This window comes from Pongo abelii, chromosome 12, assembly GCF_028885655.2.
Source record: "Pongo abelii isolate AG06213 chromosome 12, NHGRI_mPonAbe1-v2.0_pri, whole genome shotgun sequence".
Lineage (NCBI taxonomy): Eukaryota > Metazoa > Chordata > Mammalia > Primates > Hominidae > Pongo > Pongo abelii.
In genome coordinates this window covers 62805035-62824537 of record NC_071997.2, presented here as the reverse complement: position 1 = coordinate 62824537, position 19503 = coordinate 62805035, and the positions used below count along the sequence as shown (strand labels likewise).

The 19503-nt window shown below is 41.6% G+C and overlaps 1 protein-coding gene across 19 annotated transcripts in view; it reads right to left on the bottom strand.

Annotated features, from left to right (window-relative positions):
* AAK1 (AP2 associated kinase 1) overlaps positions 1 to 19503 on the bottom strand; it is a 192614-nt gene that overhangs the window by 80117 nt on the left and 92994 nt on the right. For all 19 annotated transcript variants that reach the window (XM_024242718.3, XM_009237212.4, XM_009237218.4 and 16 more), the window contains exons 4-5: positions 8647 to 8755; positions 6735 to 6877 (exon numbers count right to left, since the gene is read on the bottom strand). In XM_024242718.3, the coding sequence (XP_024098486.2) occupies positions 6735 to 6877; positions 8647 to 8755 (252 nt within the window). The remainder of the gene's footprint in view (positions 1 to 6734; positions 6878 to 8646; positions 8756 to 19503) is intronic.

Genomic DNA, 19503 nt, shown 5'->3' with positions numbered 1-19503 from the left:
AGGCAGACCACTGTGGCTGGAATAGTGCTGTGCACGGCACCGGTACTGCAAAGAAAGCTGAAAACATGGGAAAGGACCTATTATGAACCAGTGCTGTCAGGAAAGGGGAGACAAGATAATGTGGAGCCATGGAGGAAGTGAAGGGCTTAAAAAGTGAAACTAATAACAGGAACAAAGCATAGAAACCAGAGTGATAATAACAGTAGCAACTAACAGCACTTATTAAGGGCCAGACACTGCTCCACACACTTTTACCTAGAGTATTTCATATAATCCTTACAAAGCCTTACTGTCTCCTTTAATAGATTAGAAAAAAGAGCCCAGAGAAGTTACCTAACTTGTCTGAGGTCACAGGATAGTAGGGCAGGATTTAGGCTCAGGCCACGGGACTGCCAGGACCACACCCTCACCCACCATGCTGATGTGCATTGTGCAATTAAGGGGGATGGACAGTTGAGATTGGCGAGGAAGGAGGAAGGAGAAAGGGAGAGGACCAGAGAAGCACACAGACAGCAGACTGAGGAAGGGCACTTGGGTGCCATTCAGCATTTTTCTCAGGTCAGCAGCACATGAAGACAGCCATTTTATGAAAATTAGCTTGGCAAAATTGAGGGAGAAGAAAAGAAGGAAGGCAACAAGGGCAGGTACAACAGTCTGGGTGTGAGATGACTAGGGCAGGGTATAGAGAAAAATCAACAGGGATGGAAAGGGGTAAGCGGGTGTGGACAGATTATGTGAGATTAAGAAGGTAGAAAACCAACTAGACAGTCATACATCACCTTCTGAAAGCTTCAGAGAATTTGCATAGGGACTTTGTTTTTGGCAAAGTCCCTAGGGTGAAGCTCAAGATTGGTTACCACTGCTTACAGTCCCGAACCTTTCCATTCTTTGAGAGTGCGATGCTGCTGACCCCATTTCCCAGCCTCTCAGCTTAAGAGTGCAATTGAAGTTGTCACTGTCAAACTCCGCTTACAGCTTTAGCAAAAAGATCTAAGAGGCTACCTCCTACTGACCTCTTCATCTCAATATTATTCCAAACAGGTATGGCATTAGGCATTTCAGTCAGAGAATGTATTGCCACTGCAAAATTTGAAGGATTAGATGAATGCAGGTTTTCAAACCTGTGTTTCTAAAAATGGGACAAGAATCTTCATCCTATTATACTTCATGAGATCAAAATCTCTATTCTAACAAAAGAGGAGACATCTATGACTCTTTCGACATGAATGTGCGCGTTAAGCCTTAACCCTTTCTTCTCTTAAGTGCTTGGACAAATAGCACGGTATAATACAACAACATAAAACAGGAGTGAAAAACTGTGGTCTCCGTTCCAGTTTGATCACTCAACTACCTGTGCAGGTCACAGCCTTTCTGTGCGGAGGTTTCCTCACTGGTAAAGAAGAGGGCTGGCTTAGGTGACCTTCCCAGATCTACAACACCATGACCTGCAATACTGATCTTTATCTTTCTCAGAGAAATGAAAATTTAAAATGGGGAAAATGATTAAAGTGTTAATGTATTAGAGGAGAGATCTTCAATATAGAACAGTGCTTCTGCTATGGTTATTTTTAGAACATAAGCTGCTTAAGGACAGGGACCACTTTCAGTGTATTTCCTCTGTCACTGGAAAGACTGCATAGGCAGTAGGGAGGGCAAGGGGGCTTTCCTCAGTTCTGCATGTGAACCAGCACACCCATAGGCAGAGTGGCGCTGGCTCTACAAGGCCCGAGGTAGGCCTGGCCTGCACTCTTTCCCTCATCCTACTAACTTTTATTCACAGTGGCACCTTCTCACCAAATGGAAATCCTGCTCACAGAGAAGCAACTAGCATTTTCTCTGGAAAACAGGAAAATAGAGAACTCTTTGGCCCTGACTACTGCTAGGATTGTGGTGGCTGGTTCCCACAGTGACATGGAGCTCAGAGTGGCTGAGACTATGTGATGCAACGACACAGCCAGGGTGAACAGGAGCACCTGGGGAAGCTGCAGGTGCAGCAGGCAACTGTAACTGCCCACCACGGACATACTAGCAGACAGCAATAAAATCTAACGTGCTAATGAAAGCATCTAGATGGCATCTAGTGTAAGATCTGGGGAGTCAATGACTAAAAACAATAGCGACCAGGACTTCTCTGCAACAATCATAATCCAGGCCTCTTCCCATGGTCCCTATATCCAAGGTAGAGGAGAAAAAGTCTCCTGAACCACAGTGAACAAATTGGCAGCATGCCTGATGATCTTCAATATTGATGAAAACACAACCACAGAGTCCAATACAATCAGCTCTCCTTATCTGCAGGTTTCACATCTCCCTCCATGCAACCAACCATGCATCAAAACCCACAGATAACGGGGGACAACTGTGTGTATTCTTCATCCACAGATGGTTGAATCTGCAGATGTAGAACATCAGATACAGAAGGCCAACTACTGTGTGTCCAGCATTGAGCTGCCTCCCTCTAAGGCGCACTGAGGTGCAAGGGGTAAAGCACTGAGGGCTGGCTGGGGAAAAGAGCCTGGTAACCTCACTCAGCCTTTCATTCCACTTTGCTCCGCATTCCCCTGCTGAAACATCTCGTGGGCTGTTCAGTGCAGTGAAGGAAGAGGCTAGGGCCTGCTGCCTTAGCCCTCCCACTGACCTACTCAGCATCCCAGGCAAGACAATGAGCTCTGTCTCTAGGGCCCCATCACTGGGTGATGCTGACCCAGCACCTCACTGTAGCACGGGGAATGTCACCAGGCAGTGCTATCCTGGTTAACTACGTAAGCTGGACAGGTGTTATTTACTGGTATGACATGACTATCATTCAGGCTTCACTTAATCCATTAAGTGTTTAAAAATTAATATAAAGAAGGCCAGGCATGGTGGCCCATGCCTGTAATCCCAGCACTTTGGGAGGCCAAGGCAGGCAGATCACTTGAGGTCAAGAGTTCGAGACCAGTCTTGCCAACATGGTGAAACCCCGTCTCTACTAAAAATATAAAAATTAGCCACGCGTGGTGGCAGGCACCAGTAATCCCAGCCACTCGGGAGGCTGAGGCATGAGAATCGTTTGAACCTGGGAGGTGACAGGTGTAGTGAGCCGAGAGTGTGCCACTGCACTACAGCCTGGGCAAGAGAGCAAGACTTCATCTCAAAAAAAAAAAAACAAAAAACAAAGTTAATATAAAGGAAGACTCTGAGAACATGGGAATATTACTTTCTAAAAGGATCCTCTATGTCCCTCTGCCTCTTTCCCTTGTTCTCACCTCTGAGCCCATACAGGCATTTACCATGCCAGGGATGTGCCTAGAGATTGATAAGCACTCCCTCATTCAACCTCACCACCACCCTAACAGAGCAGGTGCTGTTAGCTCCACTTTACAGGTGACGAAACTCAGGCTCGGAGAGGCTAGTGATTTGAGAAGAAAGCCAAGGAGCCTGGGAAGGAGGAGCTGGAGAGAAGACACTGTCATAGAGGTCAAGGGAGAGGCAGTCACAAAGGAGCCGGAAGCCACAGGGGCAATAAGACAGGGACTGGAAAATGTCCTCTGCATTTGGCAATACGGAAGAAGCTGCCTATGCTCACCTCTCACAGCACTTGTAATTCCATCAGTATCAGTCACACGGTGGTGCAGAGTCAGAGTCCGCAGGATGAACTCTAACCCCATTTGACATGGAAGGGGTGCAGAATGGGGCTACAGAGAGGCACAAGGTCACATGGATCATAAGAGCAGGGCCTACCAGCCACATTTCTCCCCTATTTCTATGCCTCTCACACTCTTCTCCAAGGCAGGCAGCAAGGCCAGGGGTCAGGTCCTTAAGTTTTGGTACCACTGCCTGTTCTGAAATACATGCTAACAGGATTTAAACAAAAATTTTACTCATTGTTAAAGGCAACTAGGAATAGTGTGAATACATATTCAGAGCAATGCCTGCGGTCACTCTAGCCTGGTCTGCAACTGGCCACACAATGGAGCCCCGACCCACCTTCTCATCCCCACACATCTTGCTGTTCCCTTTTGCAGGCAGCCCTCTGGCTCTGCTCTCTGCCCAGAATGTTCTTCATCCTCTTTGTGACCACTTATTTCCTGTCAGGCCTTCAAAATCCCGCTTTTCCAGAAAATTCCAATCACCAATGCCTGATCTCACTATCTGGCCATACATTAAACCCCTTGATTATCTTCTATTCATCATTTTCTTCTACAGAGTTTTGTATTTCATCTATTTCTATTTCAAGTCTAAATATTTCATTGATATCTTCTTACCAACAATACTTTGAATATCTTGAGGGTAGGAACAATGTTATATTTGTCCCATCCCCACAGAATTATGCACTTGTACTATGCTAAGGTTATAATAAATATTCAACAACATGCATTCCCCGCCCCCCTCGCCTTCTTTTTTTTGAGACAGTCTCGCTCTGTCACACAGGCTGGAGTGTGGTGGCACAATCTCGGCTCACTGCAACCTCCGCCTCCTGGGTTCAAGCAATTCTCCTGCCTCAGCCTCCTAAGTAGCTGGGATTACAGGTGCCAGCCACCACACCCAGCTAATTTTTTGTATTTAGTAGAGATGGGGATTCACCATGTTGACCAGGCTGGTCTCGAACTCCTAACCACAGGTGATCCACCCGCCTCAGCCTCCCAAAGTGCTGGGATTACAGGCATGAGCCACCACGCCCGGCCACATTCCTCTATTTCTACTCAGAAAAAAAGGGCTGATTGTGGGCAGAGGTACACTAGAGAAAGCTATCTAAGCCTTTGGGAAGTATACACTCATTCTCCTGTAAGCTAACTGCCTTAATATAGAAATGCCAGGATGTCACTTCATACCCACTAGGATGGCTAAAACAAAAAAGGTCAATAACAAGTGTTGGCAATGATGTAGAGAAACTGGAACCTTCACGTATTGCCGATGGATGTAAAATAGTGTAGCTACTTTGGAAAACGGTTTGAAGGATCCTCAAAAAGTTAAACACAGAGCTACTATATGACCCAGCCATCTACCCCTAGGTATATACCTATAAGAATTCAAAACATATGTCCACACAAAGACTGGTACATGAATGTTCATAGCAGCGTTATTATTCATAATAGCCAAAAAGTGAAAACAACTCGAATGTTCATCAGTGAATGAATGGATAAACAAAATGTGGTACATCCATACAACAGAATATTATGAAACTATGAAAATGAAGTACTGATACATAATACAACATTGACGAACCTTGAAAACATTACGCTAAGTGAAAAAGTCAGACAGAAGGGGTCACATATTATGATTCCATTTATATGAAATATTCAGAACATGAAAATACAGAGACAGAAAGTAGATTAGGGGTTGCCAGGGGAGAGGGAAAGGGGAGAGAGAATAGGGACTGCTAATGGATACAGCGTTTCTTTTGGGGATGATGAAATGTTCTGGAATTAGATAGCAGTATATTAAAAACTGCTGAATTTTATACTTTTTTTTTTTTTTGAGGCAGAGTCTCGCTCTGTTGCCCAGGCTGGAGTGCAGTGGCGTGATCTCCGCTCACTGCAACCCCTGCCTCCCAGGTGCAAGTGATTCTCATGCCTCCGCCTCCTGAGTACCTGGGACTATAGGCATGCGCTACCACGCCCGGCTAATTTTTGTATTTTTTGTAGAGACGGGGTTTCGCCATGTTGGCCAGGCTGGTCTCGAACTCCTGATCTCCAGTGATCTGCCCGCCTTGGCCTCCCGAAGTGCTGGGATTATAGGCATGAGCCACCACGCCTGGCCTGAATTATATACTTTAAAGGAGTAAATTTTATAGTATGTGAATTATGTCTCAATTTTTTAAAGAAGTTAAGAAATAAAAGAAATGCAGGTATGCTGCTTTATCCCAAAACCTTTAGAGTATACAAAAACCACCCAGTGTTCTTATTAAGATATGGCTTCTTGGGCTTCCCTGATGTCACTACCAAAATTTTGGCCCAAGAGATTCAGTGTGGAACCTACCAGCCTGCATTTAACAAGCACGCTAGGGGATGCTGATTCAAGTTATTAGCTATGAAGCATGTTTCCTGAAACACAGGTAGAATGAAAAGAAATTGTAATTTAGAATCTGAAGGGCTGGATTCAAATTCTGGCACTGTCCTTCCTAGTTATATGACCTTAGGCAAGTCACATAACCTCTCTGCTCCTTAGTTTCCTCAACTATAAAATGTAACAAAGAACGTCTCCCCCTGAAGAGACACTGTACATAAAACGTAGGAGAGTACATGGCACGTAATTGGTGCCCAATACATGCTAAGTTGAACCCTAACAAGGTGCCAATTCCATTCAACAAACACTGTCAAGTGACTACAATATGAAGGGCACGGTGCAAGGTGATGGCAATTAGGACAATTAAAAAAAATCAATTAGTTGATTTTGCAAAATATGAAATAAGACTTTAAAAATCAAGCATCACTGTTTACTAAGTATTTAAATTAAAAGTATTATTTTTCACAATCCTGAAAAAGTGGGGGGAGTATATCAGGAAAAACAAAAACAACACAGGCTCAGGCATGTGATAATTATAAAGAATTCTGGAGGCTGCTTAAGTAATAAAACTTACACCTGTACTGTACTTTTTCCTTTGTTATTTTCTCTCCTCAGGCAGAATATAAACATAAAAACAGGGACCATATCTTAAATTTCTCTCATATCCCCACAGTATCTACTCCATCCCTGGGGCAGACAGAAAATATTGAGTAAGAATGCCTGTAATGAAAGAGTGTGGTCTGTACCTTCAGGTCCCGGTGGATAATAGGAGTTTTGCACTGATGCAGGCGGGCAACAGCTTCACAGGTATCACAAAATATCTGGAGCACTTCATTCTCTGTAAAGCCTGTTTGCAGGCGCTGGTTCATCAGGTTTACCACCTGGCCACCTGAGGGGGTACGTACAGGGCAAAGGAGAGGTTATAAACATTCGGACTTGTCATTTAGTCTAAGAGAATGAACGGCTGTCCAAAGAGAAGCAGTCTGGACTAAGGTAACAGAGCTGATCACTGACTGAGTCAGGATTAAAACCTAGTTGTCTTGACTCCCAGCTTGGGATTTGTTTTCTTATAATTCAGTGTCTCCTCTAATGCATCAAAAACAGTTTCTTTATTTTATAAAGCACCCCAGATGTGAGCTGCCCTCATTATGTCTTCAAGGTTAGTAGAACTGACAATATGGTCCTGCTGTAGTTGCCTGGTTATATTGTGTTCGTTGTGTATGAGACATGGCCACAGCCTCAACTTGCCATATCTTTTAGTAAGAATCAGATGGCACAATAGGTCCAGGGAGCAGGAAGAAGATGGTTTTATAGTCTGAACTTCAAGAACAGCTTAGTCTCTCTGGCTTCACTGCTTACTGCTTGGCTTGCAAAAATGGTACCGCCAACAATTAATCTCCAGGACCAAAAGATTGATGACCTCACTTACAACATTATCCAGATGCCTGGATGTTCCTACTGCCTGATCTCTAAACATTTTAGTATCCAAAAAGGAATGAGCAGGAGGAAACAAACGGTCAAGTTCAAATTTGGTAGTACTTTAGGAAATCAGGTAAATAGTTAATACAGTAAGGGCTAAAATTACTGGTTAACATCACATTTTTGGGATTAGCAACATATTTAATTTACGGATAGTATCTTCTTTTTTTTGAGACAGAGTCTCACTCTGTTGCCAGGCTAGAGTGTAGTGGCGTGATCTCAGCTCACTGGAACCTCCACCTCCTGGGTTCAAGTGATTCTGCTGCCTCAGCCTCCCGAGTAGCTGGGACTACAGGTGCGCACCACCATGCCCAGCTAATTTTTGTAGTTTTAGTAGAAATAGGGTTTTACCATGTTAACCAGGATGGTCTCGATCTCTTGACCTCATGATCCACCCGCCTTGGCCTCCCAAAGTGCTGGGATTACAGGCATGAGCCACCGCGCCCGGCCTATGGATAGTATCTTAAGTGTAAAGAAAATGTTAATGGAACTAAGGGTGATTACAAAACACAGCACCAAACAGTAAGGCACTGACCTAAGCCAAACCTCCGAACAATGGTTACATAAAATGCAATTAACTCTGAAAAAATTCATGCTACAGTCTGAATTTCCCAAGATAAATGGTTTTTTGAAACTTGAAGCTTTCAATGACTTTACTCCATGGTTAACAGCTACATCATTTGAATATAGCCTCACCTTACTAGGAATTACAGCCTTAGAGTAAGGACAGGAGGGCCACTTCCATTAGACAAAAAGGATGCTTTTACCCCGTAACACATGAATGATGGCATGAGTGGGAAAGAGAACACACAAGTGAGGGAGTTGGGGAAGCTGCACTGTTTCTTTCATCCATCTGGAGTTGAGTCTTTATTATGTGCCTTCATCATTTGTTATAAAGCATCACAAAGAACATATTCATTCTCATTCTTACACATCCTCATTTATATACAAACACCAAACCTTCCTAAACCTAACAAAAATGGAGTTTTATATTATCTACATTTGTACCATTATAAGAATAACTAAGAGTTGACAGCAGACTGTATCTTTTAGTTTTCTCATCTGTCAAACCAGAACATACCATAGAGTGCAGTGCACATTAAGTGAAATGACCCCCCTAACCATGACAATCAAAATGCTAGAGAAATGACAGCTTAAGGGAATGGTTCATATACATACCTCTACAAAAGTCCATCAGAATGAGCACTTCCCATACATCACCGCTACTCACGTTGTTGATACTAGAATCAATGTAACCCACAATATTCTTGTGCCCTGAAAGGTCCCTCTGTGAATAAGAGATGAGAAATATATTGTTAGTTTCAGATGCCAATAGGACACAAATAGCCAGTCAGTTCCATTAGCACAGATAATTTAAATACGGAGATGATACAGTGTTGACAGAGAAGACTAAGGAGCAAAGTCAAGAACAGGTTTCCAGTGGTCCCTGAGATTCACAGCTAGATCTTCAATAGCAATTCTATAACCCTACTAAACCAGAGCACACTCCAGAACCTAAATTCTAGAGTCAAATGCACAGAGTGCCTACTTGCTTACTGCATCAATGCTCCATGCAAACTAGAAGCAAAGACTACCCTCTCCAGAAACACTGCAGGGGGTAAAGAGTAGAGAGACCGTATGAACTACTTAAATATGTGAACTTCTAATTAAGAAAAATAAAATTGATGTTTTTCCTGGTTGTAGGGGCAAAAATGAATTCAACTTGACTTTTAAATAGTTCGTACTGTTTTTCCCTTTGGGAAATCTTCCAAAAAAAAGGTATTTAGAAAGTCTTGAAGGGACTACAATAGCTCCAGACCTAAGCATTTTGTTCATAATTAGGCCTTTCAAGCCAACCAACTGGGATATAAGATGGGCATGTTTCCAGCTCTTCAGTTGGAACTGCATGTGATCTCTTAGGGCTGCTTGGATGAATTCATTCATCCAACTAACATTTGTTGAGCACCTCCTATGTGTCAGGACCCATCTAGGAACTGGAAGTGGCCTCACATTTTGGTATAGTCCTTTCAACATCTCCAGAGAGGCAGCTCTTTGTAATGATGATATTCAAAACCAAGGTAATTAAGAAGTAAGTTGAGGAAAGAAAAAGAAGGCAAGCTGGGTGATATGATTTTCGCACAAATGCAAGGTAAGGTTTTATTTTTTAAACTAGTTTTAATAAATTGTCCGACTTTTGTTTCAAAAAGGTCAGGGGGAAGGAAAACATGTGGTCCCCTGAGAGTCACCATACAAACTTAGCAGTTTGGACCATGAGAACAGAAACTACCACCACTCTAATTAGATTCAGCTGTTTACAGTGAAAAACAAATTTCATAACAAAACAAGAAAAAAACCCCACGGTATGAAGTGAATACACCTGAACCCTGGGCATCAAAGTTAAAACTCATTTGAGTCTTCCTCTGAGTGATGGATTGTGAATGACTATTGCCTCAGAAATGGTAGCTGCAACAAAAGTTCAGACAAAAGTAGAAAGGCTTTGGTATTGGCAGATGGAAGTCACTGGAGACTTATGTGAGAGTAGTTTCAGAGAACGGATGGGATGGTGGTGAGAATGAAACTGGACTTGCAATGAATGAGAGTTGAGCAAGTAGGGCCAGGGTCTACAGATTACTCTTGCAGAACATTTGTGCCTAAGGCAGCAGCACTGAGGGGAAAGCGTGTTTAGAATGGGAGAAAACTGAGCACCAGAAAGAGGAAGGAGCCAAGAGAAGAGAGCTTTAAGATACAGGACAGGATGATGATAATTGACGGAAAAAGTCCTATAAGCAGAAGGGTGGGATTAAGAGTACTGTTCAAGGGACCGGTCTTAGAATAACTTTTTTTTTCCCCCCTGGCAAGCAGGAAGGAGGCAAGGATGGCTGTACATGCTGGTTTAAGGCGGAAGAAAAAGAGAACTCAAATGAGTTTGGATCTGTTGTTTTATTTTTGGTAGAGAACAAGGTCATTTCCTAAATGTATAGGAATGACAAAGAAGTCTGATGAGACAAAAGGCTTACAGCATCTGCTTTGGATAATACATAAGGGAGATGATGAAGCTGACACACAGTCTCTATAATTCAAGTTTTTCCCAAACAGAAAATGATTTTGGGACTCACATTTTAGTGGCCTATCCTTCCCTCTGCTTTCTCATCTCATCATCAACCCATCTAGAACTCATTTCCATTTACACATTCCTGAACGTAGGAAGAACTGGAGAGAAGTTCTTTGAAACCAAAATAAGGATCATATCCTCCAAATATTCAAGGATGAATGAAAGACTCATGTCCCTACATTTAACTATTTGAAAAAGAATCAGCAATGTTGCCTCTGAGTTGGTCTCATCCTAAGAGGAATAATAAAAAGCATCTGGAAAAAAGCAAATAAAATATTGGTAGAACCATGCTATGGTTTGAAGGCTTGTGTCCCCTCCAAAATTCATGTTAAGACTTAAATCCCCAATGCAATAGTATTAAGAGGTGGGGCCTTTAGAAGGTGATTAAGTCATGAGGGCAGAGCCCTCATGAATGGGATAAGCAACTTTATAAAAGGGCTGGAGGGAACTAGCTAGGCTCATTTGTCCTTCTGCCTTCCACCATGTAAAGACAAAGCATCCCCTCCAGAGAAAGCAGCGCTCAAGGCGCCATCTTGAAAGCAGAGACCAGGCTCTTACCAGACACTGAACCTGTCAGCACCTTGATGATTTTGGACTTCTTACCCTCTAGTACAATAAGAAGATAAATTTCTCTTCTTTATAAACTACCCAAGTCTCAGGTACTTTGTTATAGTAATACAGATGGACTAACACAAGACAATAGGAGGTAAAGAGGCATTAAAGGACCAAAACTGGATAATCAACATCTGCAGATGGCACCTTGCAGTTTGCCAAGATGTTTGCTAAACAGTTCAAGTCCGAATTGCTGTTCATTTTCTCTTCTGCAGAGATCCTGAGATATGTCCAAGCAGAAAAGACCCCCTCTTTGGAGAGAGACAATGGCATTTGGCTTTAATGACCTGATGATACAGCAACATCTCAGATTTTAGAGTAAAACTTCACTAGTTTATAACTCTGATGGAGAAGATCTGTTTGAATGGCTGTGAAACGTAGAAAAGGTCAAGAGAAAATCTTAGCACGAGTTGAGACTGACTCACATTTAAGGTACACTGGCAGTAGCTCCTGCCCTGTTCTCAGCAGCAACAGGCCAGAGAGTGCCAAGCCTTCCTCTGATTTTGGTTAGAAGACCAGATCCAGGCTTACAGTACAGAAATGGATGTAGAGGTATAGAATGGAACCACATAGGGAATACCTCAGCTACAACCTGCTTACTCAGAAAAAGGCAGGATGAGGGAAAGATGCTTTGCTGCCCTTGCCTACAACTATTATTTGGAGTAACAGAATTATGATGAGTATTAGTCAAAATGTGATTTTCAGGGAAGTGGGGAATGTTCAGTTAAACCATAGATAAGATCACTACTACATGATTTAAGCAGTGATAAGTTTAAAGAGTTTATGTTATTTTAAGCTTTAATTTTAAACTATCATTAAACAACATTAATAAAGTATTGAAAAACTGTTAGAAGACCTGCTTTATTAAATAGATATTTTTAAATGGTTTGTAGTTACCTTATTCATTTTCATATTTAACTGCTTGAAGCAGTGAAAAACGTTTTTCATATATACATGCAAAAGCTACCAGTTTTGAAAACCAGGCCTTCAACCCAGGTCCTATAGATTATCCCAAATCCCAGGTTTATCTGGCACCTTAATTAATGGTGCTTGAAGCGCAGCATGGTATACTATCCCTAGCCTCAAAATTCCTGTGACAGAAGAATTCCTAGTAAGGAATCTTAATTAAGGCCTTATGGGAAAAAAAAGAGGACTCAATTTCTAAGTATATCTAAGAAAACCTTTATATTTATGTTCAAGAAAACAAATACAGCATTCTAAACTGCATATCAGTAACATGTCACTCACTTCAAAACAGTAAAAATGAACATTGTATATAACTATATGTCATTAGCTCAGGCTACCCTTCCTTGGAACTTCAGCATAATACATGCAAATCCATAATGATGGATTTGCTTACTGCTTGCATTTGCAGATAGTAAGTTTCCAAAGAAGCATCTTTACCTGCTTTGACCCTCCTTTCAAACATTCTACTTTTTCTGACTTTATGACTCAGCACTATTGCTGTCTACTTCTGGGATCACACTACGGTTCCACAGAACCTCTTAAGCAAATTTCAGCTCCTTCTTAAAGATGAAAGAAAGCAGTTCTAAGGTCTAGAATTAGTTTATTTCTCTCAAGATTGCTTTTTTTTTTTTTTTTTTTTGAGATGGAGTCTTGCTCTGTCACCCAGGCTAGAGTGCAGTGGTACAATCTCAGCTCACTGCAACCTCCGCCTCCCAGGTTTCAAGTGATTCTCCTGCCTCAGCACCCTGAGTAGCTGGGATTACAGGCGCATGTCACCACTCCTGGCTAATTTTTGCATTTTTAGTAGACACATGGTTTCGCCGTGTTGGCCAGGCTGGTCTCGAACTCTTGACCTCAGGTGATCCACTCACCTCAGCCTCCCAAAGTGCTGGGATTTCAGATGTGAGCCATCGTGCCCAGCCACCAAGATTGCATTATAAATGTCTTCTGCTTTACTATTCCCTCTCCCCTTTTCTCTCTATAATCCTAAATTTCCTTTATAATTCTTTCAAGAGGAGTTATTTACTGGCAAACAAAAACTATCAAGTCCAGTGCAATAGTAAAACAAAAAGCACTTTGAGATCTAGGCTGGCCTTGGAGTCTATTGGAGACCTTTTCGGACTTCTGCTATATAAGAAGTTCCAGTTATTTTTCTCTTCCCTATAACCATATTTATTCTACCTTTCCCAAGTCTTTTTTTGTTGCTGTTGAGACAAAGTGTCACTCTGTCACCCAGGCTGGAGTGTGGTGGCGTGATCTCAGCTCACAGCAACCTCCACTTCCTGGGTACAAGCAATCAATTCTCATGCCTCAGACTCCCAAGTAGCTGGGATTACAGGTATGCATCACCACATTGGGCTAATTTTTATATTTTTAATAGAGACGGGGTTTTGCCATGTTAGCAAGGCTGGTCTCGAATTCCTGACCTCAAGTGATCTGCTCACCTCAGCCTCCCAAAGTGCTGGGATTACAGGTGTGAGCCACAGTGCCTGGCCACTAACACTGCATTATGTCTTCTGCTTTACTATTCCTTGGTGCTGAGCTTATAGGCATGAGCCATTGCACCTGGCCCCTTTCCTAAGTCTTATTAATTAATCTTGTACTTACTAAACAGACCCTTATTAAAGTCACCGAGAGTCTGATTCTAGAATAGTGCTGCTCAAACTTTAATATCTGTATGAATTACGTGGGGATCCTGTTAAAAAGCAGATTCTAATCCACTAGCCCTAGGATAGGCCTAAGATTCTAAGTTTCTAATAGGTGTGTAACTATCTTGCTGGTCAATAACCCTTAAAGAAGCAAGGATATAGAGCAGTGCTATTCAAAATGTGGTCCACAAACATATGCTGGTTGATAAACTATTACCAGAAGGTAAGGAAATAAGGAGCTTGCTCCAGGACATAAATCAATCAAATCACTAAGCTCTTTTTTCTCCCCCCAGCAAGATCTTCCCTGTGAGGGAAGCAGTTCATTGATTTATATTATGGCACAAGATCTTTTGAGTGGCATCGGTACATTTATACTCAACTGATTTTTGACAAGGGTGCCAAGACAATTCAATGGGTGAAAAATGGTCTTTTTAAAAAGTAGTGCTGGGACAAGTGGGAATTATTTGGATTCCTACCTCACATCATATACAAACATTAACTCAAAATGGATCAAAGAACTAAAAATTCCTCAAAGAAAACATATGTGCAAATCTTTGTGACTTTAGATGAGGCAATGGGTTCTTAGATACGACACTTAAAGCTCAAGCAATCAAGCAAAAAGTGATAAATTGCACCTTATTGAAATTAAAAACTTGTGTTTCAAATGGCACTATTAAGAAAGTCTAAAAACAACATATAGAATGGAAGAAAATATTTACAAATCATACATCTGATAAGGATTTAGTGTCCAGAATACGCGAAGAACCCTTACAACTCAACAACAACAAAAAAGACAACCCAATGTAAAAATTAGCAAAGGATCTGAATAGATATTTTTCCAAAGAGCATATACAAATGGCCGAAAGTATATGAAAAGATGATCAACATCATCAATCATTAGGGAAATGTAAATAAAAAATCACAGTGAAATACCATTTCACACCCACTAAGATGGCTATAATAAAAATCAAATAATAAAAAATATTGGCAAGGAGGTGAAAATTGGAATCCTTGTATATTACTAGTAGAAATATAAAATGATGCAGCTACCAAAACAGTCTGACAGTTCCTCAAAAAGTCAAGTTATCATATGACCCAGCAATTTCACCCGAGATGTGAAAATATATGCACACAAAAATTTCTACACAAATGTTCATAGCAACATTATTCACAATAGCCAAAATGTGAAAATAACCCAAATTCCATCAACTGATAAATGAATAAATAAAATGTGGTACATTCATACAACAGAATATCACAAGCCACACAATGGAATGAAGTATTGATACATACTATGACATGTATCAAGGACATGTTTTTAAGGATGAACCTTAAAAACAATATGCTAAGTGAAAACAGACACAAGAGGTCAAATATTGTATGAGTCAATTTATATGAAATATCTAGAATATGCAGTAAAAAGATGAGTGGTTATCAGGGGCTGTGGAGAGGGGGAATAAGGAAAGACTGCTAACAGGCTGGAAGTTTCCTTCAGGGGATAAGAAAAAAGTGTTCTAAAATTAGATAGTGGTGATGGTTGCACAACCTTGTGAATATACTAAAAACCACTGAACCGTATGCTTTAAAAGGGTAAATTTTATCTCAATTTGTATACACACAAAAGTAACATGACAGACTGGGAGGAAAATACGTTTTTTGTAAGTCAACACACAGGAGGAGAAAAGCATAACGGAAAAAAAGATCCTTTGAGTAACACTGATCTAGAGCAACCAGGCAGCCCACTACAGCCTTTTGACAAGCCGTCTTTCTTTTCTTTCTTTCTTTCCTTCTTTTTCTTTTTTTCCTTTCTTTTTCTTTCTCTCTTCTTCCTTCCTCTCTTTCTCCTTCCTTCCTTCCTTCTTTCTCTCTCTCTCTCCTTCCTTCCTTCCTTTCTTTCTTTTCTTTTCTTTCTCTCTCTCTCTTTCTTTTTCTTCCCCTTCCTTCCTTCCTTCTTTTCTTTTGAGACAGTCTTGCTCTGTCACCAGGCTGGAGTGCAGTGGTGCAATCTTGGCTCACCACAACCTCCGCCTCCTGGGTTCAAGTGATTCTCCTGTCTCAGCCTCTCGAGTAGCTGGGACTACAGGCATGCACCACCACACCCAGCTAATTTTTGTATTTTTAGTAGAAACGGGTTTCACCATCTTGGCCAGGATGGTCTCGATCTCTTGACCTCGTGATCCACCTGCCTTGGCCTCCCAAAGTGCTGGTGGCTCACTACAAGTATGAGCCACCACGCCCGGCCGACAAGCTGTTTTCTTAGAATAATGCCACTTCCTTAGGCCTTCAGCCAATCTACAGACAGCCCTCACCTGTTAGACAGTTCTTCCTTACCTATCTGGAATCTTTCACCTCCTGATTTTCTAGATTGTCCTCTCCAGAGCAAAATTAGCAAGTCTAATCTATTTTTCCACTTTCTAAACAGGTGAGGCTGGGCTCGGTGGCTCACACCTGTAATCCCAGCACTTTGGGAGGCCAAGGTGTGTGGATTACCTGAGGTCAGGAGTTCGAGACCAGCCTGACCAACATGGTGAAACTATGTCTCTACTAAAAACACAAAAACTAGCCAGGCGTGGTGGCATGCGCCTGTAGTCCCAGCTACTCGGGAGGCCAAGACAGGAGAATTGCTTGAACCCAGGAGGCGGAGGTTGCAGTGAGCCGAGATTATGCCACTGCACTCCAGCCTGGGTGACAGAGTGAGACTCAGTCTCAAAAGTAAATAAATAAATAAAAAGTAAAATATAATAAACAGGTGAAATAGCATTATTTAGACTGAGTGTTCTTTTCTCCATGTGAAACATCCCCTCTTTCTCTGACATGGTTTTTAAGACCATTTTGGCTGCTCCTACTTTTATGTGCTTTGCTCTGCTACATTCTTCTTATAAGAATGGCCCCAGGAAATGAATGAAATACTCCAGGCTTGGTCTGACTCATGCAGAGTAGACCAGCACTATCACCTTCTATAATTCTATTAATGCAGCTAAAAATTACATTCTTTTTGTCTTTTGGCACCCACATCATACTATACATGCATTCTGAATTAACTGACCACTTAAATACCTAAGTCTTTTCCACTCATGCTGCTTTTAATCTCTGCCTCCCAAGAACTATGCTTGTAAAGTTGATTAGAATAAAATTTCAAGTGTATGATCTTACCTTATTATTTCATTTCATTAGAAGCAGTCCACTGCTCCAATTTGTAAGAACCATTTTGGAGCCTGATTCTATGACTCAATGCAGTTATTACATCTTCCAACTTTATAAAGGCACATAATTGATCAATGTATCTTCTATTTCTTTAAACAAGTTATTTGTTAAATGTAAAATAACATAAAATTAATGGTAAGCCACAACGCTTTCTTTTTAGAAAGTTTCCTCCAGATTAGTATCAAACCACTTATCAGAAACCTTTATAACCAGAAGCAATCCAGCCTAGACTCTTCATTTTGCTGACAGATGTCTGGTAAGTGTCTTTATCAAAACACCTGGCCGAAGTCCACAGATACTGAATCTACTGCACCCCACTGAGCTCTCTATCCAGACATCTTCCCAAACAAGAACAGGATGTTGTTATGACAAGGTTTGTTCTTATTGAACCTGAAGGCTCTTTGGATCTCTGCTTACTCATCCAAGTAACTATAAAACAGCTTAAAATGTCATTTTTTTTTTTTTTTTTTGAGATGGTATTTTGCTCTGTCACCAGGCTGGAGTGCAGTGGCGCAATCTCAGCTCACTGCACCCTCCGCCTCCCAGGCTCAAGCGATTCTCCTGCCTCAGCCTCCCAAGTAGCTGGGATTACAGGTGTGCACCACCACGCTCAGCTAATTTTTGTATTTTTAGTAGAGGTGGGGTTTCACCATGTTGGCCAGGATGGTCTCATCTCTTGACCTCATGATCCGACCGCCCAAAGTGCTGGGATTCTAGACGTGAGCCACTGCGTGCCCGGCCTCATTTTTTTTTTTATTTTAAAATTTTTAGTTATTTATTTAGACAGAATCTTGTTCTGTCGCCCAGTCTGGAATGCAGTGGCACAGTCTTGGCTCACTTCAACCCCCACCTCCCCAGCTCAAGTGATTCTCTTGCCTCAGCCTCCTGAGTAGCTGGGATTACATGTGTACACAATCACGCCCAGCTAATTTTCGTATTTTTAGTAGAGACAGGGTTTGGCCATGTTGGACAGGCTGGTCTCAAACTCCTGACCTCAAATGATCCACCCTCCTCGGCCTCCCAAAGTGCTGAGATTACAGGCGTGAGCCACCGTGCCCAACCATCATTCATTTTTAAAGTGTGTAATATATTAACATTCAAATAGTACATAATACTAGACAATTTTTTTCCTACTCCAATCCCCATCCCCTATAGTGAACCACATTTATTGTTTCTTTCTTTCATGCTTCCTGTGTTTTTTTCAGGCAAATTCAAACAATTATGTATTATGCATACACACACACACCCCCCAACTTTCTTACACAATATAATCAAAGCATCTTTGAAAATAATCTGTGTTCTCACTTATAAGTGGGAGCTGAATGATGAGAACACATGGACACATAGTGGGGAATGACACACACTGGGGCCTGTGGGGGTGGTGGAGGGAGAGAGAGCATCAGGAAGAATAGCTAATGGATGCTGGGCTTAATACCTAGGTGATGGGTTGTTATGTGCAGCAAACCACCATGGCACACGTTTACCTATGTAACAAACCTGCACATCCTGTACACGTACCCTGGAACTTAAAATTGAAGAAAAAATAAAATAATCTGTTCCAGATTCTTGTCCCAGAACAATCCTGAGCTTCCTACTGTACAGGATCTATCTTCCACCCTTTGTAGAATAAGAAACCATTTGCCTGCTTTGAATCATCTGATCTCTTCTCTTCGAAGCAAATCCTCAAACATCACTGGTGGCAGCTGAGCGTCCTCATTATCAAGCTCAATGAGGATGTAATCCATCTGGGCCAGGAGATGTGAACACGGAATAGCCTTGACACATCTGGAGCTTTAGCTATTTCCTATCACTGTTCTTACCCCTTTAGGTCTGAAGATAATTAATCTTTTCCTGCTTTCAGGCAAAGGGATCAGAAGTCCAAAACCTACCCTCCAAATGTCCATCAGAAGTCAGATCCCTTTGACTCTATCAGAGCACACATCCCAGATGGATCAAAGAACTCAGACAAGACTCCAGTACATGGTGGACAGCATTTATCAAAATAAAACGTGAAACCACTCAGTGAAAGTGCTAACAGTTCTCTTTGGGTTTGGATGCAACGTGCCCGTTGTTCCTCCACTGGAAGTACAGAGAGGAATCTGCTTCTTTGAGTATGAACACCCAAACCTCAGCATATTACACAGCATGTTACATCTTCTGATTCCCTTCACAATTCTTAGAGTCACTGAGAGAGGTAGGGCTGGGGTTATGGCTTCTATCTGACAGAAGTCTGAGACTTAGTGGGCTTAAAAATGTTACATAGGACTTCGGATTTAAAACAGTAAGAAATTTTTTAAAAAGTGGGAAAATTCAGTCCATTTTAAAACTTATTTAGCTACAGTAATCAAGGCTGTGTGGTATTGGTAGAAGGATAGGTACATAGATTAATGGAAGGGAACAGAGAATAGAGAAAGGCCTGGAAATGGACCCTCACAATTAAGTTCAACTGATTTTTAACCAAGATATTAAATGACAGCCTTTTCAATAAATGGT